Genomic DNA, 26,408 nt, shown 5'->3' with positions numbered 1-26,408 from the left:
TTGGTCTTGCACAACGTGTTTCCTTTCCACAATTGTTTATCCAGACAGAATTTCTGCATTTCTGCAGGTGTGTTTGCACCCAACAGGTACGACCGTCTTCAAATTCAAAACTGAGATCGAAGCTGCAGACCTTTAACCATATTACCCTGGGTGGTTCAGAGGTGACTCCAGCCTGTGCTTGCAGGTGTGGTAATTAGCTTTTTATGGATGCAGTGCTCTTTGTCTAGAGATACTTACTTTTATACTGTGACATGGTGGCTCGGAGCAGTGCAGAGTCCAATATGAATGGTGTTCCCCTGTGAAGGATCAATTGTCTTGTACAAGCCAGGTGTCATTAGCCGTGGCTAATGCAGACTTGAGAGCAGAGGGAAAGTTCCGCTGCACAGCCAGCCCTGTGGATGGGCACAGCAACTGGGGAAAGGGATAGAATTAGGGAGGAAATTCCCTGTTTAAGCTCCACTTGTAACATAATGACAAGAACAGGCCATTAAACCCAACAATACGCACCATTTTCCTAACCCTAAAGTGTACCTAGTGCTCGCTGTTTACCTACAGACTAGATGGTATGTAGCACCGTATCGAGCCCGGTCTTGGAAAACCCCCAGAGTTTCTGTCTTCGCTACATGACCTGACAGGTTGTACATACACGTGAAACTGTATATATGCCTGTTTTACAAGCTGATTGACTTTTTCTATGAACGGATGAGCTGATCTTATTGTGAGTGGCGGGCAGCTAGGGTAGAAGGCCTTTCTAGGTTCAGGTAGCAGTGACTCAGCCTCCTGCACAAGGCAGAAATTTTTGTGACTCATCAACAGGGCTCAACCCATACTTGCTGGTCAGGGCAATGGTAGCTTGTGCTGGTCAGGGTGTCTATAGCCTGTGCTGGTAAGGATGAAGTAATCTGCTCTGGTCAGGGTCACTGTAGCCTGTGCTGGTCAGGGTGTCTGTAGCCTGTGCTGTTGAGGGTGTTTGTAGCCTGTGCTGGTCATAATGAAATAATCTGTGCTGGTCAGGGTGACTATAGCCTGCGCTGGTCGGGGCAACAGTAGGTTATGCTGGTGGGGGCCATGGTAGCCTATGCTGGTCCGGGCGACAGTAGCCTGTGCTGGTAGGTTTGATAGTGGCCTGTGCTGGTCCGGGCGACAGTAGCCTGTGCTGATGGGGTGACAGTAGCCTGTGCTGGTCTGGGCGACAGTAGCCCGTGTTGGTCCGGGCGACAATAGCCTGCGCTGTCATGAAGCTGAGCAGCGTTTCTACCACGTCCTCCTCCTCTGGACCTCTCTCCTGGCAGTGTGGATTTTGTGCTCATTAGGAACGCGGAGCCGTTTCCTCTGTTCAGGAGTGAAAACGAGCATAATGGCGACTTCAATTATGCATGGGGAGGCACTGGCGCATCGCGGCCGTGCGCACAAGTGTGGATTCTGGAATCGCCAAGCTGTTGTGGGCTGAATTATCCGCGGTGTCGAGTTTCGTCTGGGCGACCCGGGCTGCCGTTCGGAGGCAGTTTGAAGATGCCGATCCTGAGGAGAGGACGGAGAGGAATAGTGTGCCGAACTGCACCAGGATGGGCCTTTTTCACTGACTGACTGTGGAGCCAAGGTAAGAATGGGAGTTCCTGCCAATTCTGGACTGACACATGATGCTGTTGACATATGGCCTTGTGTAATTGTGTGTATGTATGTGTGTGGGTGAGTGAAGGTGTGTGTAAGGGGCAAGTCCTGTGAGGTTGGAATACCTCCATTTGTTAGTTCCACTGGGGTATCACCCTGGAGAATGAAGGTTTTTGGAAGCATTTGGCGCTACAATTATAATGAGATTTTTTTTAAACAAAAAAGAGATTGGGATTAAAATGGAGATCCTCCATGGAGTTCTGTTGATAGCAGGACTTCCTGGTCTTGTTTGTATTTCAAGTTTTATTGAAAAATACATTCAAATAGAGTGTGTGTGTGTGTGTGTGTGTGTGTGTGCGCACATACATTTACATGTACATGCAAAGTTATACACACTTAAACACATTTATAATTAGATGACATTAAAAAGTGCACTCATCATTCTGCCCTAGAATGTTTTGAGGCTTTCTATGGAAACAATAAATTATACTATATAAAGAATATTAAAAAAAATAAAAATAAAAACATGTAAACAGGTAAATGAGTAAATAAATTGGATTTCTCATAAGTCTTTGCTGCCACCTGCAGGGAGAATCTTTTCACACATGATATCTTTGAGCCAGAGGGTCTGATGATACTTCTGTCTTTATCCAATACTTTAATTTAATTGGCTGACTTTTGTAAATGTAATCATTTAGGCCTAAATAAAACTGTTCTATGCACTTTGATCAGACAGTTCTCTGTATGCAGACTATGTAGGTTTGTACCCTTACCCTGTAGGTAAGTCCCACACATGACTGAGAAAAATAGCTTTTTCATCTGCGATGTGCTATCCAACCATACTAAGATGTAATTTGAAGTTTTAAATCATAGAACTGTGACTATATTAGGTCAAACCCTCTATTTCTAAACTCTTTATTTAGGTTTTAGAAGTTTGCAAGTTTCTCCATGGTTAAAAAGCCCACTTTTACCATTGTACCATTTTAACATTTTACCATCACACACTCACACCTGTATGTGGAATTACTTACATTAAAACAGGCCGGTGCTCATCTGGCTGAAACATTGGCTAAAAACATTGCTGTAACATTGGGCAAACTTTGCTGTAACATTGTGCTGGATGTTGGGGTGTATTTGGAGTGTGCCGTGCTTTAAGCATTCTTCTTTAACCGTTCTTCATGAGTCAGCGCTTAATGTGCACAACCAAAACCCCTTTCATTTAATAATACTCATTTAAGTTCTACTGTTTTAAAAAAAGGGTTAGAATTCCAAGCATCTACTGACGTAATCATGAAATGATAACAATGAGGGGGCACTCCTCAAATCAGTATTCTCACTGGATGCTAATTACGTAGGCAGTCACGTAGGCAGTATTCTGGAAGGACACAAGATAAATTATGTCTCAAATACTAATGCATTTGCAGCATTTCATCAGTTATATATCCAGTCACAGCAATGATAATGTAGATGATGTTTTATGCAGGAAGGGCCCTGGGGATCTAGTAGAGTAATGAACCCGATGGCCTGCAGATGGCAACGTGGAGCCCTAGTAAAGTAGGAGTTATGGTCTGTCACTGTGCGGGTGTGCTAACTCCTGGGCCTCTTTGAGGGCCTGTCCCCACGCCGGAGTGTAGTGTTCAGATAACCCTGGAAGAGCCTGGAAGAGTATTGTGTTTAAGGCTGCTGTCGGGAGGAATCGCGGTGAATCAGGCCGGCATTACAATGGAAAACTCGGGTGGCTTTCTGTGTTCAATCAAATCCACAGAAAGGGTACATATATATATAAATATTAGGATAATGAGTGTGCCCATGTTGAGAGATTTACTTTAGAGATGGGGGTAGGGTACGTGGTGTGTTCTGATTCTCACGCGCTGCTTAATTAGTCGCAGGCATTCTAATCAGGATTATTGCTTATTTCCTAGGCAACCTGACTCTGCCGATGGATGGTAAAGAATAGGCCTTGGTCGCCCACACTTCTGCTGTCATTCTGTGTAACGGTCCTCATTTCCGTGCAGTGGGTCCTGCTTCTTAAAAATCGAACTTTCCGAAGCCATAAACAAATGAATTATTGAAATCCAATTATTATGCAGAAGTAAAAGTGAACTCTAAAATGTATGGAAAGTATTATTGATGTATTACCGCATATTAGGAAAAAAGTTTTTATTTGTGTCATTTTATGTCCATGTTGTAAAATACATATAATTTGTGCAATAACTTCATATAAGCAGAATATTTCAAACCATGGATTTTAATTGGACCATGTTGTGATATTTCTCTCATATGGGACATGACTGTGTGAAAGTGATTTACCCATAGGCTTGTGTGTATCAGGTGCTGAAGTGTCTTTATTGGATGGAAGGATGGGAGACCCGGAGGCTCCGCCCACACACCTGTTAGGCTGATGTGTCTTGCATCTGGAGGCTCCGCCCACACACCCCTAAGACCATTGAGAGATGTGTCTGGAGGCTCCTCCCACAAGTGGCGGAGGGGGTTTTGATCTTTGCGCTGCATTACGACAGGCTGGTCGGTACGGGCGTGTAAATCTGAGTGCTGCGGCGTGTGTTGAGAGTTGAGAGGAAGCAGCCCTGTGAGGAGCCTCAAAGCTTGTGGACATGATCGCCAGAGTTTTCTGAAGGGAGGGCAGCGCTGACTCTTTGGCATTTATTTAGTGTGTGTGTTAACAGTGGTGAGTCATATTTTCATCATGGTTTGCATTGTAGTACCATATGTGCACTATAGTTCAATTGCAGTATTTTTATTCTGATCAGTTCATGTTATTACATGACATTATTTATTGCTCCTCAGTTACTGAAAATATGCAAGAGAGACTTGAATTAATAACTGGTGCATTACAACTACATTGATACCAGGGAATGAAAAATCATTTTTTGGTTATGAAACCAGGGTTCCTGTGTGTTCTGAACAAATAGACTTAGTTTGTGAACTAACATTAAATCTTGAAGGCTAAAATGATTTTTTTAAAAACTTTTTATTATTCAAAGTACAAAGTTCACCCAAAGGATGCCATAAAAGTCAAAAACCTATTTTTCATAAGCTATATATCACTTACACATAGAAATTGTGTTTGCTAAATCCCCCAATTAAATGACTTAAATGACCTTTTCTCCTGAAATACAGACCTGAAGTTGAGTTTTGTCTGCGGTCACAGAGCTAAGGTCAGTTGCATGCCATGTACATGAATCATTCTAATCTATATGAGCCTTTGTGAGTGGACTTAGTGCACATGTCACATGGCAGGAAAGCAATGTTGTGCAAAATGGATGTAGAAAGTAATGCAGACAAGCTCACGTGGCAGAAACACTGGCCGCATGTTGCTTTAACATAGCACTGTGGTGGATTTAGAGAGTGCCCATTCTTCTGAAAAAAATACTGAATCAAGTGAATCTGTGCTTTGTCAGTTAAGTAATGCTTTGTCACACATGGGTGTTTGAAACTCAAACCCTCCTCCTCCAATTAAAACTGAAAGGTAATATACACAGCTTAAAATTATTAATGAAACATGGAAGACTATTATCCTTTGTGGTTTTTTATTTTTTTTGGTTCGTCAGTGACATCATATAACACAATGAGACTTTAAAAGATGGTTTACATTTGCATGTAAAAAAAGAAATAAAAAGGAGAACATGCATGTGAGGTCAGGATGTTTGCAAGAATTCTTTAAATCTTTTCCACTGATAATGATTCTTAACATGTAGAAAGATTTTCAGAATATGCATATCATGCGTTCATACTCACAGGCTTATTGTTTCACTTGTATTTCATTTGCTTTGGATTAGATCATCCTACTAGTTAAGCATTATATTTAGCCATCATATTCTTAAAGGCCTATTTTGACTGGATAATTTCTACCCAAGGAGGTCCGGCATGGATTCTTTACTTTTTATGTGGGTAATTCCAGCGGAGCGTTCTGATGGGATGAAAAACTCCACTCCATCGCAATTACTGACCTTGTCCCGGATGTTAGATATGGAAACTTCCGCTACCTAAAAAAAGGGGGGCACATCTAGCAGCAATTACTGAGATGTCTATTCACATGGGACTAGTATTACTAGAGGACCTCGTTTACCTACTAACCCCCCCCCCCCCCAAAAAAGAAAGAATATAGGTAGGTAATTCAGTCCAGGAAATTTACTTTGCAGTTAGGAAAGAATTACCAACTTGGCCGATTTTGAGGGGATTGAAATCATGGGAGTAATATGTAAGAATTCAAATTACAGGACATCCTTTGGTAAAACTAATCCTATCAGAATAGGGCTTTGGACATTCTGGGTCAGTTTTAGGCCCCTGAATTATGTAGACATAGTTGTTCATTTGAGAGAGTGGCGAGGATGGCCTCCATGTCCCGCACTGCAGTCAGCAGTTTCTCCTCCCTCTTTACTTCAGTAGATGTGCACTGATCCCATCACTGGAACAAACTTCACATTGTCTCCCTGCAACACTTTATGGCACCATGCAGGGTTTGGTTCTGGACCATGGAGCTCATCAGTACTGCAAGAGCCAGTGATTTAGCTGCAGGCTCTAATATTAAGGCCGTTAATAGGGTAATATGCTGCATAGACCACCAACCTTGCTATATGGGATATTATACTACATGGAGCAAATTGTATAGGCTTATATATCACATAAGGCACCAACCTTACTGTATGGCTAATGCTATATATGTGTTACTTATTGATAGAGTGACTAGTAAGATGCCAACTAGCTACTATTTACACAGAATGTGCATCATTCCTTGTAGCAGGGAATGCCTGCTGTTAAAATCTCCTAACAATAATTTGCTACCTTACCGAAGCTAGCTAGTTAACAATGTTTGATGTAACATACTAGTTAATTATCCTAACCTCCTTGTTACACATTTAATTTTGTGTCTTCAAAATTTCCGTTGTGTTCCGGTCATGTAAAAAAAATGCTCATGTTCTTCTCCCCTTAAAAGTCTGTGCTGACTGTCACCCAACCCTCACGCACGATTAAGTGTTCTGGGCGAAGGTGGAAATTTGGGTATTGGTTACAATGCCTGTCTCACCAGGTGTTGTTTTAAAAGCTTAAGAATAGCTTAGCTAAAGGGTGTTAAACACCTGAGGCTGTTAAAAAAAAAGAGTAGATGTAAAATAAGTGGATCAACACCACTGAGAAATCAACCAAGTTTAGTAATCAACCATGTCTATGTGTATTATTATGCTAAATATATTAGATCTGATGTGTTGATTATGGTGATAGAAGAATTGACAGGCCAGCATCGATGTTGTTAAGCTTACTGATAGAAATACATGTTTATGGTTTTTAGAGCAAGAACTCTACTGCTGTGCTTTGTCCAGGTTTCATGTTAATTCCACTGCACCTGCAATCACTATGCAGTGTAGGTCCAACTGCCTTATGACAGCCAGATATGTGCATCTCAACATCAACACATTCATCTTCAGCTCATCAAAATGTGCCATGTTTTTAAGCATCACTGTATTGAATGTAACGTAATACGGCCTGGCTTGTGCCGAAAGATGTGTAGATTTTGTTTTGTTTTTAATGGGTACAGTCCTGCCAACACTTTAATTAGCTTTGCGTTGCAGTTGGTGCCTTCAGTTACGAGGACATATCGATGACTGCCCTCCCTGAAAGAGCGATAGTAGCATCACGGGGATACCTTTCTCTGCCTGAGATTGGAAGCAAATCCAGGGTATTTACATGCTGTAGTAGCAGCCAATCTTGATAAATCCTCTTTGACTTGCAGCCATGTACAGTGATGAGCCTATTATATAGCATGGCAACTACAGTACATACCCAAACACTGGCTGACCCAAAAAATAAATCTCTTCAGCTGGTTCTAGCAGTGATCCACTGAACAACCGATGAATATGCAAATGAGCGATGATCCGCAGACCTTTTTAGCCTGTTCCTGTGAACGCCGCCTCCTGGTTCTGGTGCTCCTTCCATTCTATTGTGTGGGAAAAAAAGCACTGTATCACTGGAAAATATCTTGTCTTAGCTCGAACTGGCTCAGAAACTGCAATGCAGAGATTGTGTATGGTCCAAGAATTATAACATAAAAGGGTTTTCGTTCGTAAGTGTCACTTTTTATACTCAAATTTGAGGTGAGCATGTCTTGCATTAAATCGAACAGTTAATTAATGTGAAACCACTTGTCCTCAAACTTTGGAAACAAATATAATTTTTACAGTTGAAAAAGTTAATTGCATCACTTAATGATTTCATCACTTCATTACTTAATTATCAATGACACACCTTGGATAGGACACAGGTCAATAACAGATTATAAATGGTCTTACTGTATTCATGGACCATTCCTTTTTTCCCACAAAGAGAGCAATATGATACAGGTGCATAAATACTGTGCATTGTAACCTCAGAAGTATGACAGTGAAGGCAGTAGATAGCTGGGTTCCCTCTAGATAAATTTAGAACTTGTCTAATTAATGTTTCATCAATTCTCAGAGGATTGAATATAGACCAGTCATTAAGTATTAATTGCTCCCAGTGTCATGAACTTTTGGAATATTAACAAGTCATCAATGAATTAAAATGATTCATTCAGGTTATGCCTTTCCATGCTGTAACACCTCTTTAAACAGGCAAAAATATTATTGGTGACACTATAAGACATAATTCGAATTGATAATTTTAATCATAACAATTTTTTGACTGCATCACTAAAGACAATGTGGCAAAACACTACCCCACTGAACAACTCACAAAGTATAATGTTAAATATGTAATTTAGTTCATTTAAATTTCATTAGTTCTGCATATATATTATTTTCATGCACTCCAGATAGAGTGGGCTGAAAGAATCTTACAGGAAAGCTTTTGTGATGATACATTTAGTACTTTTATTTTTCATTACTTTCAGGTGTAAAGAACATGATAATTAAGTATCTTAATTATTAGTCAAAATGTCCAAATTAACACCATATTATTTTTTTATTAATAAATGTGATTCAAATTCTAACATTAAAACATTGTCCATTCAATAAAAAATGATTCCATGCACAAATAAAAAATAAAAAGGCCAGTTGGCAGTGCTGTAGTATTTTGCCTTAAACACAAATTTACAACATTAAAAAAACAAAACTGCATTTTGTCAATTATATGGAATTCAATAGCACATAGAATTCCTATGTGTAGTGTTTTTATCAAAATGGCCTTTTGATCCCTTGAAATTAAAATACAATATAATAAATTTGCACTCAAGAGACTCAGCACTCCACATTCAGGTCAATATCCTGCTGTCATTAGTAATTTGTATGATGAAATAATACACCTGCAGGGTAGCATGTACATTTCTGGGATAATTTAAAAAAATTGTAATATAAATTTGCTCAATGCCCACATCCCTTTCATTTGTTTCACTTTGGCTTTGTTCTCTATAAAGAAACATGTACATTTTTTCCTGAAGCAAGCTGGAAACATGTACATGCAGAAAATAAATGCACAAGATCAGAATATAAGGCTTTTTATTACCTTTTGAAGTTGATGCTGCCATGCTTCTAAGATGTTGAACTTTCCTGTTGCTTCTGGGATTGAGTAGGACCTCATCTGCTCTCCAGCTATATTTGTGTCTTCTCTGGATATGTTTCTCAGACACAGTTTAGTACCAGCTCAGCCAGCCTGCATAATTCATACAGGAATGAGCCACAGAGCTAATGTTACGCTAAGAGCAGTATAGCTGGTACATTAATGTGCCTTCACAGCTGCGAAGCACAGTCAACTGTCCAGACACATGCTTTTGGTATTTTAGAAGGACAGCACTTAAAACCAGTAGAGGGGTTTAAAGTTCTCAGACTTCGGATTGCTGGAAGGAAAAGGGAAAGAGTTGGCATGTCTGCTTGATGATAAAGGGATGTTGAAAATTTCTTGTGCTCTTGGCTGCAGTGAAGGACTTCTTATCTCTGGAATATGTAATGGGAAGCCTGCCAAAGCTCCCTGCTTAGCCAAGGAAAATACCTTTCACTCGTGGGGAAAGAACCACTGGGATTTAAAAAGAAATATGGGAAATCAGCTCTGTGATTGGTTAAAGCAGGTTAAAACAGCACCGAGGAGGTAATGTATCCAACAAAGTTTTGCCATTCAGGAAATCAGACTCTTTAAGTGGCATGATTGATGGTGTTTCCCCAAGCTGTTAGTTTAGTGTCCTGTTTATACGTTGCTTGAAGTCTGTTTGGTTGATCGGCTTTCCTGCAGTACTTATTCCACACGGGCTGACGTTGTTTAGGTCACAGGTTTGCATCACTGCCTGAGTATTTGTGATACAGTGACCCAGAGTAGCATGGTCTTTGCAACGGAACAAAATGCCACCCAAGAAAGGTGATTCAAAAGCTGCAGCTAAAAAGGGAAATAAGGACAAGCCAGACCCAAAAAAAGAAAAGGAGGAGAAGAAGCCAGGAAAGGATGACAAGAAGGGTGGGAAGGATGAGAAGAAAGGAGGGAAGGATGAGAAGAAAGGTGGTAAGGATGAGAAGAAAGGAGGAAAGAAGGAAGTGCCTTCTGAAGGAAAAGGAAAGGATGATAAAAAGAAAGGAAAAGACAAAGGAAAGGGGAAGAAGACTGTCACAAGTGACTCAGAGGAGGCCTCTGATGCAGATCTGCTGAAAAGCGAGGTGGATGAAAGTGGGTCTGAAGAGGATGAGGAAGATGAAGAAGACCAGAGTGAGGCAGAGACAGATGATGACAGAGGCAAAAGAGGGAAGGGCAAGGCCGCCCTGAAAGGGGCTTCAAAAGCTGTGGCAATGAAGGCCACAGCCAAATCAAAGCCAGTTCAGTCAGATGATGAAGAGGATGAGGATGATGAAGATGACGAAGATGAGGACACTGGTCAAGGCAATCGAGGGAAGCATGCCAACTTAAAGACTGCCTCCAAAGCTGTTTCTGGATTTAAAGCAGATGATCCCCAACTGAAGAGGAAAACAAAGGATGTGCCTCTGAAAGGTGCATCCAAGGCTATGATGGGGTTTGCAGCTGATGGACAGAAGGCAAAAGCCAAAAAACAGGAGGATGCCAGACCCCAAATAAAGGGAGCATCAAAAGCAATAAGTGGACTGGCTGGAAAGGTTTCTACTGCTTCAGCTCTACTTAAAAAAGAACCAAAAAGAGGATTAAAAAGTACATCTAAGCTTTTCATGCGGTTTTCAGGTCACAAAAAAAAGAAAAGCTCAAAGAAGCGATTGAAAAGTGCCAGCAAGATGTTTGTAGGTTTTGGAAAACCAAAAAATCTTCTGGCAAAGAAAAAAGGTAAATCCGTCCTGCAGAAAACATCAAAATTTATGTTGTTTAAAAATGGAGGGAATAAGAAAAAAGACAATGCAACCCCCCAGAAGGCAAATTTACTACTCAACCTTGGGAACAAAAAACCTGCAATAGAAAAAAAACCAGGGCTGGGGGGCAAACTGAAAGGATTTTTTGGTAAAGCAAAAACTGATTCAAGTAAATTTAAGAAGCGTGGAACAATATTAGGGAAGATTATTGGAGCAGCCGATTGGCTCACTAAGAAGTTTCTTTCAACGAAGCGAAAGCAAAAATTTGGAGGTAGGGATAAGATGTCCAGATCCGAAGCCAAAAAACATGGGAAGATGGCAAGACATTATGGTTATCAGAATGATGGGTATGAGTATGATGAAGATGAATATGGTTATGAGGAAGAAGATTTTGAGAGACAACGACATGCAAGAGGACTTCCCAATGGGAGATTTCCATATAGGAATCATGAGTATTATGAGGAAGAGTTTCAGATTGGCCCAGGGCGGTCAAGATCAAGGCCAGGGCAAGGGTATTTCCACTATGAGGATGATCCAGAATACTATGACTTTGCAATGGAGGATGAGTATGACTACTACCCACAGGAACATCACTATTATGATCCCTCTATGGGATACCAAAATGATTATGACTATTATGATGAAGATGTAGAATACTATGAACAATACCTCCCTCAAGATCAGTATGGCTATCATGAGTATGAAGAGGATTATTTTGATTACAGACGACAGGGCATGGACGAATTTGCATATTATGATGATGGCATGGAGTTATATGATGAAATGCAGTACCCAATGGAAGATGAATATGGTTACTATGGGAATGGTATGGAATACAACCTTAATCCTTCCGATGAGTATGGCTATTATGATGCACAGCAAGATTATTATGACCCACTCTATGGGGAGATTGCACAGCCAGATCCTTACATGGAGCATCTTGGTTACGAGGTTCCATTCTATCAAGATAGTCAGCAAATTGATTACAGTGAAAATGTTAGTCCATCATATGCTGAGCTTATGCATAATGGTTACCACCAATATCCATATTTTATGGAAGATATAATGGAGCAAGTGGAGGGAGAGGAAATGTATGTACATGATTATGAAGGCCTGGCTATGGATAATGTAGGAGTACAGAGTTCATTACAGTACAAGTTCCCAAGACCACATATTAATGTAATGGGAAAAGAACAATTTGGTTTTGAACACCCACTTTCCCCCCAGGTCACATTGCAGGATTTTGAAGCAATGTCAGAGATACAGTATGAAAATCAACAAAATGTACTGCCATCGGTTGTAGGGATTCCTCAGGATTTTTTCCCCCAGCAAGCTGCTGCCCAATACACAGGTCATCTCACTTCTACACCTACGGCTATGCTTATAAACCAAACATCTCCTGTACTAAGTGCAAGAAGATTTGGAAGCCCTGCTCCCAGCATGTTACATCAAATGCCAGCATCGCCACTGCCCCAAATGAGATCATTTTCTCCCCAAGTTCCACTTTCACCCACTCTAAGTCGACATAATTTTGAGCCAATTGGAGTTCCACCACTCTCAAGGCCACTCACACCTCTAGCCTCTGCGAGGAGGTTTGGTGAACCAAATTTTGGTAGTCCGCTGCCCCATCATTCAATTACTGCTGATGCCTTGATGCATGGATATGATCAACCCATTGGACAAATGAGCTCACCTCTGCCACTAAGAAGATTAAGCCCCCATCCTTCCCCACAGCTCTCAGTGAGGTCTGCAAATATGTCTCCACAAATGTCTCCACGACCACCAAGAAGAATATTAAGTCAGCCCCCTCCCATGTCAACACAATTAGGTCCGCAACCCCTAAATCAAAGACCTCCATCCATGTTGTCAAGGAGAAGTCCCCCTCCTTCTCCACTGACCCCCAGAAGGGCAGTGCCTCCATCTCCTCAACCCTCTGTGAGAATGTTTGATTTTAATAAGCCACAACCTACTGCAAGGCAAGTTGCACGCGTACCATCTCATTTCTCAAGCAGAGGAAGTCCTCCACCTTCACCTCGTGGTTCAGTTAGAAGGAGAAGTCCACCCCCCTCCCCAAAGCCATCACTTAGATATGATTCTCATCCTACCCCTTCAAAAGCTCCTTTTAGGCCTTTTGGAGGGAAAAAACAAGACTCACCTAGCCCTATTATGAAAAGGCTAGGTGCTTCATCCAAAAGACCCCCATCTCCTCAACCATCTTTAAGAGGAATTAATCGTGCTCCATCCCCACAGCTGAGCTTGAGACCTGCTGGCAGTATTCGGCACAGAGAAATGGAGAAAGCCCCCTCACCCTCTCCAATGCAGCGGGCACCATCTCCATCTTTATCACAGCCGAGTTATGCAATGGGATTTGAATCCCGTCGACCGCTATCGCCTCACCCAGCACGAAGCCCAGGCCCCCCATCCCCAACACCATCAAGACTGTCAAATAGATCTGGTCCTGAAGCACAGGACCTCCCACGTGGTTCTCCTAGGTATGGTTTTAGAGGGCCTGGACGGAACAAAGTTCCCATGGGAGCTGTGAAACCATCACAGGGCAATCCTTACATGCAGCGAATGGGTCGTCCACGTGCTCCCCTTACACAACATGTAACTCCATTTAGATCATCTGTCCGTAGTACAGTAGGACCAGCAGGCCCTGGAGATCAGGCTGTGAACTCTTCTCCTCAGCTCTCAGGAAGACAAGGCATTCATCGTGTGGGAAGGCAAGAATCTAACAGGGTTAATTTGCCAGGGACACCTGGAGGCTTTCGCAGGCCTGTTGGTCGAGGCCGCCCTGTTGTAGGAATTCCTCGAAACATCCCAAGACAGTCAATAAGAGCCGCAAATCACTCAATGGTTATCGATGGGCAAAGACAACTTTCTCCACAGCCATCTCTGAAACAAATGGCACCCTCATCACGACAATCCTCAATGAGGCATCTTGCAAGTAGACCTTCCTCCCCCCAACCTTCATTAAAACATGGTTCACCATTACTTACAAGGTCACCCTCACCAAAAATCCCCTCTTCCCCACTTCTGACAAATGCAATGCACAATCCAAACCTTCGCAATGCTTCCTTCAGATCTCCCTTTCCAAGCAACAGTTCTCCCAATGCACATGTGACAGCAGACTTTGACCAGAGAGCAGGACAAATGCCTTCCCACTTGGTTTCAAATACTTTGCAGAACCCGGATCTACACAATGCTGGCAACAGCTCACCTTTACATGTAAATGGCTATCCATATCCTCCAATGACACCAGAGAACAGTCAGGCAGCACAAGGCTATTCTCCAGTTCTGACAAATGCTTTACAGAATCCACATCTTCGCAATGCTTCTTATGCATCACCTTTGCAGAGAAGCAACTCTCGATCTTCTCCAATGATGACACAGCATATAGAAGCACCACGTTCTCCACTTCTGGGAAGTGCTCTGCAGAATCCTCATCTCCGCAGTGCTTCCTACCGGTCACCTCTCCAAAATGCACCTGCATCTCTGCAGTCTCCTGGGGTGATGGAGCACAACCAGAAAATGGGATATGGGTCTTCTCCACTCCTCTCAAATGCTATGATTAATTCTAATCTCCGCACAGCTAACTATAGGCTGCCTGATGGATCACTATTCTCCAGAAATGAAGAAATACCTCAAGCCACTTCCCCTGTTCTATCAAGTGCCCTGATGCAGAACCCAAATCTTCTCAAAACGTCCTATAGACTGCCTGATGGATCAGTATTCTTCAGAAACCAGGAAGTACCACAAGCCCCCTCCCCTATTCTATCAAGTGCTCTAATGCAGAATCCAAATCTTCTCAAAGCTAACTATCGGCTGCCAGATGGATCAATATTATCCAGAAACCAAGAAATTCCACAAGCCACCTCCCCTATTCTATCAAGTGCTCTAATGCAGAATCCAAATCTTCTCAAAGCTAACTATAGGCTGCCTGATGGATCAATATTATCCAGAAACCAAGAAATTCCACAAGCCAGTTCCCCTCTTCTATCAAGTGCTCTAATGCAGAATCCAAATCTTCTCAAAGCAAACTATAGGCTGCCTGACGGATCAATATTATCCAGAAACCAAGAAATTCCACAAGCCAGTTCCCCTCTTCTATCAAGTGCTCTAATGCAGAATCCAAATCTTCTCAAAGCTAACTATAGGCTGCCTGATGGATCGATATTATCTAGAAACCAAGAAATTCCACAAGCTACATCCCCTCTTCTATCAAGTGCTCTAATGCAGAATCCAAATCTTCTCAAAGCTAACTATAGGCTGCCTGATGGATCGATATTATCTAGAAACCAAGAAATTCCACAAGCCACCTCCCCTATTCTATCAAGTGCTCTAATGCAGAATCCAAATCTTCGCAAAGCTAACTATCGACTACCTGATGGATCAATCTTACCCATGAACAAGGGACAACAACAGTCTTCCTCCCCACTTTTATCTAGTGCCTTGATGAAAAATCCAGACCTTCTCAAGGCTAACTATAGACTACCTGATGGATCTATCTTATCTCGAAACTCTGCTCAGTCTAGTGAACAAACCACTAGCCCACTTCTCTCAAGTGCACTGCTGAATCCTAACCTCCGCCAGGCTTCCTATAGGTTGCCTGATGGGTCAGTCTTATCCAGGAACAAGGGACAACAGCCTTCCTCCCCGCTCCTGTCTAATGCCTTGCTGAGCAATAAAAACCTTCGCAGTGCATCATATAGGCTACCGGATGGATCGATATTAAACAGAAACCAATCCCCTACAAGCAATCAAGCATCCTCCCCACTCTTGTCCGGTGCTTTGCTGAACACAAACCTGCGCAGTGCTTCGTACAAGCTCCCCTCACACTTGGGTCGTCACTCACAGCCTGGCATGGTCAATGAAGATGGTTCTTCGGATGATCCGAGTGGGAGGTACGCTGTGGTGATGCCCCAGATGCAAAGGATGGGTGCAATGTCCTCGCACCATTGGGCTCAGAACCAGACTAGGGCGCCCCAGGAAACAGAAGATGTGTGGTCATCTGAGAGACTACTTCCTCATCAAACAGTACAGAACCTCACAAAATGGTCAATGTACAGGGATGAGGATTTAATAGATCCTCACACACCTGTGCATCTGGGCCCTGGAGGAGAGGATACTGAAGTTGAGTGGGCACCAGACAGGGAAGATGACCCTCAGGGCCACTGGTATGATAAGGTAACCATCTAAATTGTAGTGTTTAGATATATTCTGAGAACATATCCAAAGAGGAATCTGAGAACAGCATTACAGCATTAATTACAGTTTATAACAGCATTAGAATTTTTCACCAAATTATCTTTTTGCAAAGCAAGGTATATCTGGTAAAAGTGGATTTTTTGATGTGGAAAACAATAGTTTGCAAACAATGGAAGAAATTGTGACAACAAAAATTACCAGAGTGGTAACACTTTGTTTTTCCCCCTAATAGTTACTCCTTGCTAGGTCATCCGGGCACATTAGCCAGGAACATCTGAAGTGTATTCTGTCACTGGTGTGGAATTTCATTGCCACTGCAGCCGAAACAAAGTGTTTATTTACATAGTCACGGAGAGAAAACACACTAAGCTGCAAAATATATGGTGTACAAGATGATTTGTTTGTGCTGGCTTATTTATTTATTGCTAATTTATAGTACAATTTATAGTTTAATTTCTTAAATATGTCTGATGGTACAGTATGCATGCATATATGTACACATACTTCACCCTGTCTCTCATAAAATTATATTTTAGTGCAGAGGTTCTCCATTCATAAAAGGTTAATTTTTGTACAGACATTCTCCACCCATAAAAGTTATATGTTTGTACCGATATTCTCCACCCATAATAGTGATATTTTTTGTGCAGATGTTCTCCACCCATTAAAGTGATATTTTTGTGCAGATGTTCTCCATCCGCAGTCTGCCCACAATGGGGCACAGAGAGCAGAATGAGCAGGATGGGGTGGAAGACATGACACAGCTGCAGTAAGTCCCACTTTTTAACCTGTCGTTAAAATAACACCCCTAAAGGCTCTAGTTTTGTCCGTTTGGACTTCAGTCCAAAATTATCACCTTCCCAAACATCCCATGCCCAATTTTCAAGCCCAATAACCCTGTATTTCAACATGATATTTTTTGTAAGGGCTTTTGAATTTGTCAAAGTGGATCTCAGTTTTTTTTCTCAATGAGGATCAGCATTATGTTTTTTATATTTTTATAAAAAATATATAATTTTGTTTTCAGTATGTAATGTAATTTATTATTATGTTTTCTTTGCCTTTATCTTTTAGGTAAATCATTGCCTGCACTGCATGGTGTGAATTTTTCAAGTGCAATATACAGTACAATAGTGTTGGAGTTAATTATTATTACTTTTTTTCAGAGAGCTACATGAGGGTTCTGTGCTGCTAAATTTGATGAAAAGATTTGAACGGGATTTGATATACGTGAGTTAAAAAACAATTACATACTGTTACTTTTAATTCTCTCCTCCCGTGATAATGTTAGATTTGTGTATACTGCTTTGTGGCTTTACCGTAGATCACGGAATGTAAAACGTGAGTTTATATTTCAGACGTACATCGGCAGCATCCTGGTGTCCGTAAATCCGTATAAGATGTTTAATATCTACGGAACCGACGTGGTGCTGCAGTACGATGGACACACCCTGGGAGAGAACCCTCCGTGAGTCTGCCGTCTGGCTTCTCTTCCCTACTGCATGTGGACTATCAGCACGCCCACATGAGCTTCCTGTTTATGCAAGGTTGCCACTTCTGCGTGTCTGAGACAATCCATCAGTGTTTTCAAAGTTGGACATAGGTATGCAGGTCTTTGTAGTTCTTATGTTATGTTATTAAACCCTGAAAAGATTTCAGTGGCTTTCCGGATACTCAGAACTGGTGATTTCTGAGATGACCGTATTAGAGAAAGGCTGGCGGTGAGGGCTGTTTATTTAGAGCAGGTCACTGTACAGTGCGTTGTTAGTAAATCTCTGAGTTACCATTCTGAAATTGTAACGATTAGTCTACAAATACTGACTAAGAAACGATAGCTTATATCGTGCTTTGTATTGGCAGGAGGGCTGTTTAATCTGAAATATAACCTGAAATTGGTTTCTTTTTTTCCCTTTTTGCAGTCACCTGTTTGCGATTGCAAATTTGTCTTACACTAGAATGAAGGATGCCAAACAGAACCAGTGCATTATTATAAGGTAATTTGGGATGACAGTAGCTCAATATATATTATAATCGGAGATATCTTACATAGGCTTGTCCAGATTAAAACTTTTTCAAATCAAATCAATATTTGTTTTTGTCGTATAATTTTTCCTACATCAATGCCCCAATAAATTCCAATAAAAATATAAACATATTTTTAATTAAATGTCATTGGGCTTTCTTTTTAGTTTGTTAATTCTTCATTTGAAGGAAGTAAAATAATTATTTCTAAATTTCATTCTTAAAATAAATTTTTTGCCATCTTAAATGAACAATAATATTTTATACGTATCCAAGCCAAGCCAGCGCTCCACATAAAAGTAGAACTTTAATCGCTTGATTTGGTGTTTGAACCGACCACCCGAAACAAACACCTCAGTTAGTTCCATGAACATTTTCCCCACGATAAATTCCTAAGTGTGGATTTAAGAGATCCCCCAAATTATTAATGTGACACACAAGCAGTGACCCTTCTAGTGTTTACCGTATCGTGCGGCCGACATCAACTCTACTTGACACCGCCCGATCGACTGGAATATTTAAGCCCTGTTCCTGACGGCGGTACCTGTAAGGGAAGACCGCGGGTGTCCTTGCCAGTCGCCCGGGCGCCGGATCCGGTCGCCGTGTGAAATGCACACCCCCGCGGCCTCTCGGAGCGGCTGGCACGGCATCGGCATTCCCGCGTCGGGTTTCACTTCTCTCCCTGATTATACAGTCAATGGGAACATTTACAGAGATCAAGCTCTCCGTAAAGACCGGGGGAAATGTAATACATAAGTGTGTCGCTCTCCATCGCCTGAAATGATGTTACAGCCTGAGTCTCCTCACCTGCGTTACATAATAGGGGGGGATTGATGCATTTCTTGTGTGTGTGTATGTGTGTGTGTGTGTGTCTACGTGTGTGTGTGTGCATGTACGTATGTGTGTGCATTTCTGTGGGTTTCCTCCATACATGGTTGATTCTTTTGACTGTATTTCAGTGGGGAGAGTGGCTCAGGCAAGACTGAAGCCACCAAGCTTGTCCTGCGATATTTAGCTGCTATTCACCACAAGGGTGACATTACGCATCAGGTATGCCCAACATTCAGAAACAAACAGAGCTGTACTTTGGAAGATGGAACATCGCTGTCTGGTTGCTAAACATATTCTTTTTGTGTTTTGTCCTCTTGTGCACTGACTCAGATTGAGGTATTGTATTTGAACCTGAGATCTGTTGGTGTGTGCATATTTCATATGGCATGACCCCTGTCATCAATTCTGTGTTCTACACCAGTGCATGGAGTCAGTTATTTTAGATCTTTCCATATTTCAAGTGTTCACCAAATGTTCCAACCAGCCAATCATTAATCTGTGTGATAATTGTTGATTGACGAATATGCATTTAAATGTTATTAGCAACTGGTCTTTTGTGAAATGTGATTTCTTTTCAGCACTGTCCTTGAGTGGTTTGCATATTTATATCTCAGTTACTGGTGGGAATGTCTCAAAAGTAATGTTTTCACTCACCATCCTGTTAACAGATTCTTGAAGCAGCTCCCCTGTTAGAATCATTTGGGAATGCCAAAACTGTCCGGAATGACAACTCAAGTCGATTTGGGAAATATGTGGAGATCTTTTTGGAGGGGTAAGTGCTGTCTTATTTTATTTTCCATTACAAGGCAGTAATGCAAATTAAATTGAATTAATTTGGAGTTGTTCTCAATTTAAATTCAACCAGATGTAACCGTGTGGTCAGAACATTATCTGCTGTGAGACACGGTTAAAATGCAAACCGTTGCCAAGATAGTGTGTGTTCCACTATACAGGGTACCAAGATTAATTAAAAATATTTTATGTTTTCTACATTATTCACCACAGGGGTGTGATCAGTGGTGCCATAACCTCACAGTATCTCCTTGAGAAGTCCAGGATTGTGTTTCAGGTGAGCATGTCAGAAAGAATCTAAAGTTCGCACTGCTCTCTACCTAAGAACATCAGTGAGCCTACAATTCCATTACGTCTCCCTAGCCAGGATGAGAACATCACTTAGGTTTTCGGTAACTGTTGACTTATGTAATGAGATATAACATAACATGACATAACATAACATAACATAATGACGAGAATAGGCCATTCAGCCCAACAATGCTCACCATTTTCGGCCTAATTGTTTGCTTAAATGACCAAATAAATGTGAGATATATGTCTATATTTTAGGCCAACTCATGTTTTTCTTATTTTTCTGTCTGACATTCTGGTTGGGGCTTGTAGTATAAGGAATATTACAGTGAGTTGGTCTCCATAGCACCATTATAAATTTTAGGCCATAAGCTTTATCATAAGCATACCCCATTCATTATGACCATTTATTAACGCTGACAAAAGGTTATTAAGCATATGTGGTATGACATTGCTTATTTGAAATGACACATCATTTGCCAGATGATGTTTTATAATATCCCTATTATATATATATATATTAGATGTTTAGGATGCATTGTGTAGCACTTTAGGTATTACAAATGCTGTAGAAGACACTTCTAGTAAAGTGCGACCACAGTAATGTCACTTGCCATGGAAAACAGACAGAGGCTGCTGAAATGTGATCGCTGAGCTCAGTAAGAAAAGACCAAAGCACTGGCTTTTCCGGACAGAGTGACCACAGCTGGTCACATGTTATATCCTCCTTTCCCCAGGCCAAAGATGAGAGAAACTATCACATCTTCTATGAGATGGTGGCAGGCCTCCCTTCCCAGCAGAGAGAGTCATTCTACCTTCAGGATGCGGAGACCTACTATTACCTTAATCAGGTGAGTCTGACAGAGCCTGTACAGTATTGGGCTTCTTATACCTCCACCATTTGGCAGTGTGTCTGTTCGCCATCTTTACCCTGGACAGGTGCAATACAATGGAAGGCCTTTTTGAGATGTCAGAAAATGTATGAAAAACATCTCTTTTAAAAAAATCCTAATTCTGAGGAGTCTGTTCAGTCAAAATATGGAAATTATTACAATTTAGTAATGGTTTGTTTTACTGCGTAACATTTGAATGCTGATGTGCACAGTGACTTAGTAAATGTTGTGTAATAAACTGGCCGTTTGCGTGTTAATAAACTGGCTGTTTGTGTGTTAATAAACTGGCCGTTTGCGTGTTAATAAACTGGCCGTTTGCGTGTTAATAAACTGCCTGTTTGTGTGTTAATAAACTGGCCGTTTGCGTGTTAATAAACTGGCCGTTTGCGTGTTAATAAACTGGCCGTTTGCGTGTTAATAAACTGGCTGTTTGCGTGTTAATAAACTGCCCGTTTGCGTGTTAATAAACTGGCTGTTTGCGTGCTCCTCAGGGGGGTAACTGTAGCATCCCGGGGAAGAGCGATGCCGATGACTTCCTGCGGCTGCTCAGCGCCATGGACATCCTCCACTTCAGTGCCCAAGACCAGGACAGCATCTTCAGGGTCCTGTCCTCCATTCTGCACCTGGGGAATGTGTTCTTCGAGAGATACGAGGTACCGTCGCCAATTCCGACTGTGTCCCGCCGTTGTCTTTGAAGTGGCTCGGACGCTTTCCCCAAATTAGAAATGTGCAAATGTTAAATTCTGATCAAAGTGGAGAAAAGTTGGTTGATGTGCCCTGTGATTTAGAGGACATTTATTTTTTTCAGCTCTATAATAATAATAATAATAATGATATTCAGAGCGCTGGAGTGGAGTGCTTTGATTAGCTAGGCTCCATCCATCTGTCCCCCACCGTTTGGGGGGATTTTGATTGAGAACAGGTGCAGTGAACAGGTGTGTTCAGGTGCGCTGTTTCCCCGCAGGCGGACTCCCAGGAAAGGGCGTCGGTTGTGAGTGCTCGGGAGATCCGGGTGGTGGCAGAGCTGCTCCAGATCTCCCCTGAGGCTCTGCAGAAATCCATCACTTTCAAAGTCACGGTAAGAGGCTCAGCGCTGTTCTGACTGGACTTAAGCTGGGGCCGCATTTCCTTTGTGCTTGCCAGCACAACATTTCAATTACATTGTAAAAATCAGTTTTAAAATGTCATATTAAATGTATTCCATTTATTTCAATTCAATACATTGCATTTTAAAATATTACCAAGGAAATATGCAAACATCATTTTCACACAGCCTGAGGCATTTTTTAGTAGCAGTAATACCAGTAGTACCAGAGTACCAGAGTTTATAGCATTATTATATCTATGGTCTTCCTGCTTCACCAAAAACCTTAACTGAAGTAATATTGACTGTCTGCGAGTCTGACGGAGGCTATTTCGTCCAGCCCTGGGCTGAACTCCAAAGAGAAGTCCCCTTTCGGGCGTCTCGCCAAAAATCATTACCCCAGACAATGTTTTACATGTAATTTTCTGAAACGTGAAACAAAATTCAACAACTGATAGGTAAGAAGTTCCCTGCCGTACAAAGACGAACAATGGTGCCAAACTAAACCCCCCCAAGGCAGCACTATGGTAACAGCTGAAATCCAATCAGGGTTATTCTGGGCCTCTGTGTTTGCCAGGAGGTCTCATTATTGCATCGCAATGACACCCTGGCCAGAACAAGACACCCGCAGACCTCAGCTGGCTCCTCTACAGGCAGCTATTACACCACAACATTCTAGAAAACAAAAAGAAAAAACATGCCAAACTGCACACAGCAATGCACCACAACGTTCTACAGTCAGCTACACCACAACACTCTACAAAAAGCTACACCACACTGCTCTACACACAACAATAGCCCACACTGCTCTGCACACAGCTATACACCACAACATTCCACAGCACCCCACAGACAACAATGAACCACATCACTCTACAGACAGCTATACACCACAACACTCCACAGCACTCTACACATAGATATATACCACTACACTCTGCACACAGCTATACACTACAACACTCCGCCATGCTCTGCACACAGCTGTACACCACCACACTAGTTAGTATCTTCACTTTTGTTGTGCTACTAGTTCAAAATGCTCAGATGTGTTACTAATTCAAGACGTTGAGTCACACGTAGTAAGCCTTACCACATTCTGTATAAATAATATAATGTCTCTGTGATACCGAGAATCAGCAAGACTCATCTCAATACTCACTTTGCCACAGCTGCAGATAATGTACAGATTCCTTCACAGCATTTAAAGGATCTCATTTCTTTCAGATTTTCATTAACAAAGCTTCTTCCCCTGTATAAATGCCAATAAAGAAATAATCCTGGCTATCACTTCTCTGGATATTACACAATGAGTGCAATATATTTTTTAACAAAATGCTTGAACTCATGTCCAGCTTGCTTGTATTGCTTTTTTTGCACAAAATACTTCGACTGAAACTGTCCTGTAAAAATGATCAGTGGCTGGATCACCTGACCAGCAGTCCCTGCAGAGAACATTTCTACCTCCACGATCAGCATCCAGGGTCATACTTTCCAACTGTACATCCAAGAGACACTTTCATTCCACCTGTTTGCCACACCCCACTCTGTTCTGTCCAGAATGACAGAGAAACCAAAGAAAAGCTTACAGTGATTATCTCCCTGTTAGGGCCCCCCAGTGCCCAGTCTGGAACAGGTGGGAAAAAATCCTGCTCAGATCCTTCTTCCTGAGATCACCTAGGAGAACAGACGTACTCCTTGCTGTGCTGTATTCCATGCTTCCATGGTGCAGAATATTTCCAGGCTTTTTCATAAAACTTTATTTAAAAGTTCTGTATGCTGAGGAACATGCCCTGCTTAGAGCTTCAGCATCCTGGTGTTGAGAGTTTCACAGCGCATCTTGCTGTGTGGAGTGGCAGCGTGTGTCGTCATGGTGTTGGGACTGCGATACCGGGCAGCGGCCTCCGCAATGTAATTTAGGTGATTCTGCTAATTAGGCCGATAGGCCCTTCCTATGTAACCAGAGATAGCCAGTCAAACATGTTTTCCTTGAATCAGTTTGATTGGATGGTGTCTAATGCTGTGAGGTGCACCTTATCCGACAAAAGCTGGAAAACACTAACGCTGCAGCTTGGAGCCAGGATACTTTGTGGAGCCACACATTGGCGTCCTTGATTTATTTACTTTTTTATTATTTTTAATCATTTTTTTCTAGCATAGTGAATCTCAATGATAATTTGATCACACTTATTGCAACAGCACCAGAAGGATACTAATAATAGAGTGCTTCAATGTTTTATGTAGTTCGACATTCAGAATGTGTAGTACATACACCCTTACATCATCTTGCATTATTAACCACATTGTGGACTACACCGTTACATCATATTGCATTATTAACTGCATTCAATACACCCTTACATCATATTGCTTGAGCAAACCTCATTAAGTACACACATCATATTGCATTATTAATTGCATTGAATGCCGTTTGATATCATATTTCATTATTAACTGCATCAAATACATCCCGACATCATATTTAATTATTAACTGCATTCAATACACACATTTGATTGCATTATTGACTGCGTTAAATGCAGGCTTACAATGTATTACATTATGGTCTGCATTGGATAACGGGTGGTTGATGTACCCCTTTCTTCATGCAGTTCGTCTCTGTAGCAATTCTTGATGCGGTTCTAATTATACAGTCAACCGAAGGGATTATCAGTGTCTTTAAGTGTGGCCGGTGATGTCGAAGGTTGTGTTTACATCAGCAAACGGTGGGGGTGTTGTTGACTGCCTTTCAGTGTAGACTGTATCAGTTCCACTGGCCTGTTGATAGAGTATCTCGGGGACTTCTAATCCCGTGTGCTGTTAATTTTTACCACAGCCAGGAGCCACAGACCTGTGCTGGGGAGCGATGTTGCGTGATGATCGCACCATTCACCAGTTCCTTTAGAGCCAGTCCTGCTTTCTGCAGGTCTTCATAAACAAGTTTCCCTGCATGGTCATTCAGCGATTCACTGCCTATAACCCCAAAGAGCCTAAAACAGTTGTGATGGTGTACATCTTGCTTGCGTTGCAACTCTGTCAAGTTTCCCTCGCATTTACAGGAAACCTGAAATGTTATTAAATTTATAATTCCATACTTGATTGATTGTTTGGAATTCAGACACCAGCAAAACATTTTATGATTTTAATAGGATTTGATAGATGTGACTGGCAATTCAGTTATGACAAGAATTTTGGCTAAACTCTTTTGAACGGTGTTTCATGTTGAATAGAAAATTTCGCCCCCACACTTAAAGGGAATTAAATAAAAAGTTAAAATCAAGACGATGGTTTCTCCGAAGGGAAACATATTTGTTCATTGTCATCTTTACCGTAACTCTCAACTTGCCTGTTGTTTAATAGAATGTATGATAGAGTGGTGAAGATACAGTATGCCTGTGCTGTGCTGGTGAATTTTATTCTTTATCTTCCTTTAGGAAGCAATGAGAGAAAAGATATTCACCCCTCTTACTGTGGAAAGTGCTGTCGATGCCAGGTAAATAACTATTTGTCTCAAATTCAATTTCGGTTTTGTGCAATTTCATCTTTACTATTCTTTACAGGCATTTAGCAGATGCTCTTATCCAGTGTGACTTGCACAACTTGTATTTACATAGCATTTACATTGCATCCATTTATACAGCTGGATATATACTAAAGCAATGCAGGTTAAGTGCGTTGCTCAAGCGTACAACTGCAGTTTCCTACTTGGGAATCAAGCTTGCAACCTTTAGTTCTTTATCCATTATACAGCACTGCCATCCTCCATCTGACTTCTTTTTTCTGCAAGAAGGGTGTCATTAAAAGGTTAATTGGTATTGAGTTTTGTTTGGGGGTAAATCCGAAGTTCATTTGTTTCTATTTTTTGTTTGTGGTAAATCCAGAATTTTTTACTTTCATTTTTATTGAATTACTAGAAAACATACAGATCCTGTTAAGGTCCAGTACTATGTTGCCGATATTGTAAACAACACTAACACAAAAATCTATATAGAAGAGGAAGAAAACAGAACCTTGATCAGGGTATATAGTAGAAAAAAGACACAATTGTGAGATATGGATCCATTTTATTCTGTTTGGGGGTAAATCCAGAGTTAATTGATTTCTGTTTTCTGTTTTAAATCCAGAGATGCAGTTGCCAAGATCTTGTACTCCCTTCTGTTCAACTGGCTCATCGACAGGATCAACAGGCTGGTTTACCCGAAGAATGAGGCCCTGTCGATCTCCATCCTGGATATTTATGGGTTTGAGGTAATCCATTTTCCATTATGTCTAAAAATCTTCCTTTTGCACAAGTGATCCATTTTTGTGTTTGGAGGAATATTTATATAAAGTCTAAACATTATCACACTTGCTCTCTGTAACCACCAAACCTGTGCCTCCCCCCCGCCC

The 26,408-nt window shown here is 41.4% G+C and overlaps 1 protein-coding gene across 1 annotated transcript in view; it reads left to right on the top strand.

Moving 5' to 3' along the window:
• The first annotated feature begins 16,713 nt into the window (after positions 1–16,713).
• Positions 16,714–26,408, top strand: part of LOC135243685 (unconventional myosin-XV-like) — a 36,723-nt gene continuing 27,028 nt past the window's right edge. Inside the window, 12 exon segments of the mRNA XM_064315674.1 lie at positions 16,714–16,872; positions 17,270–17,333; positions 17,462–17,571; positions 18,023–18,097; positions 19,085–19,175; positions 19,625–19,728; positions 19,962–20,025; positions 20,780–20,893; positions 21,427–21,588; positions 21,900–22,013; positions 25,454–25,512; positions 26,144–26,267. Of these exon segments, the coding sequence (XP_064171744.1) occupies positions 16,790–16,872; positions 17,270–17,333; positions 17,462–17,571; positions 18,023–18,097; positions 19,085–19,175; positions 19,625–19,728; positions 19,962–20,025; positions 20,780–20,893; positions 21,427–21,588; positions 21,900–22,013; positions 25,454–25,512; positions 26,144–26,267 (1,164 nt within the window). The 5' untranslated portion in view covers positions 16,714–16,789.

The sequence above is a fragment of the Anguilla rostrata genome, chromosome 17 (assembly GCF_018555375.3).
Source record: "Anguilla rostrata isolate EN2019 chromosome 17, ASM1855537v3, whole genome shotgun sequence".
In the NCBI taxonomy this organism is placed as follows: Eukaryota; Metazoa; Chordata; class Actinopteri; order Anguilliformes; family Anguillidae; genus Anguilla; species Anguilla rostrata.
This window is presented reverse-complemented; position numbering and strand designations above follow the sequence as displayed.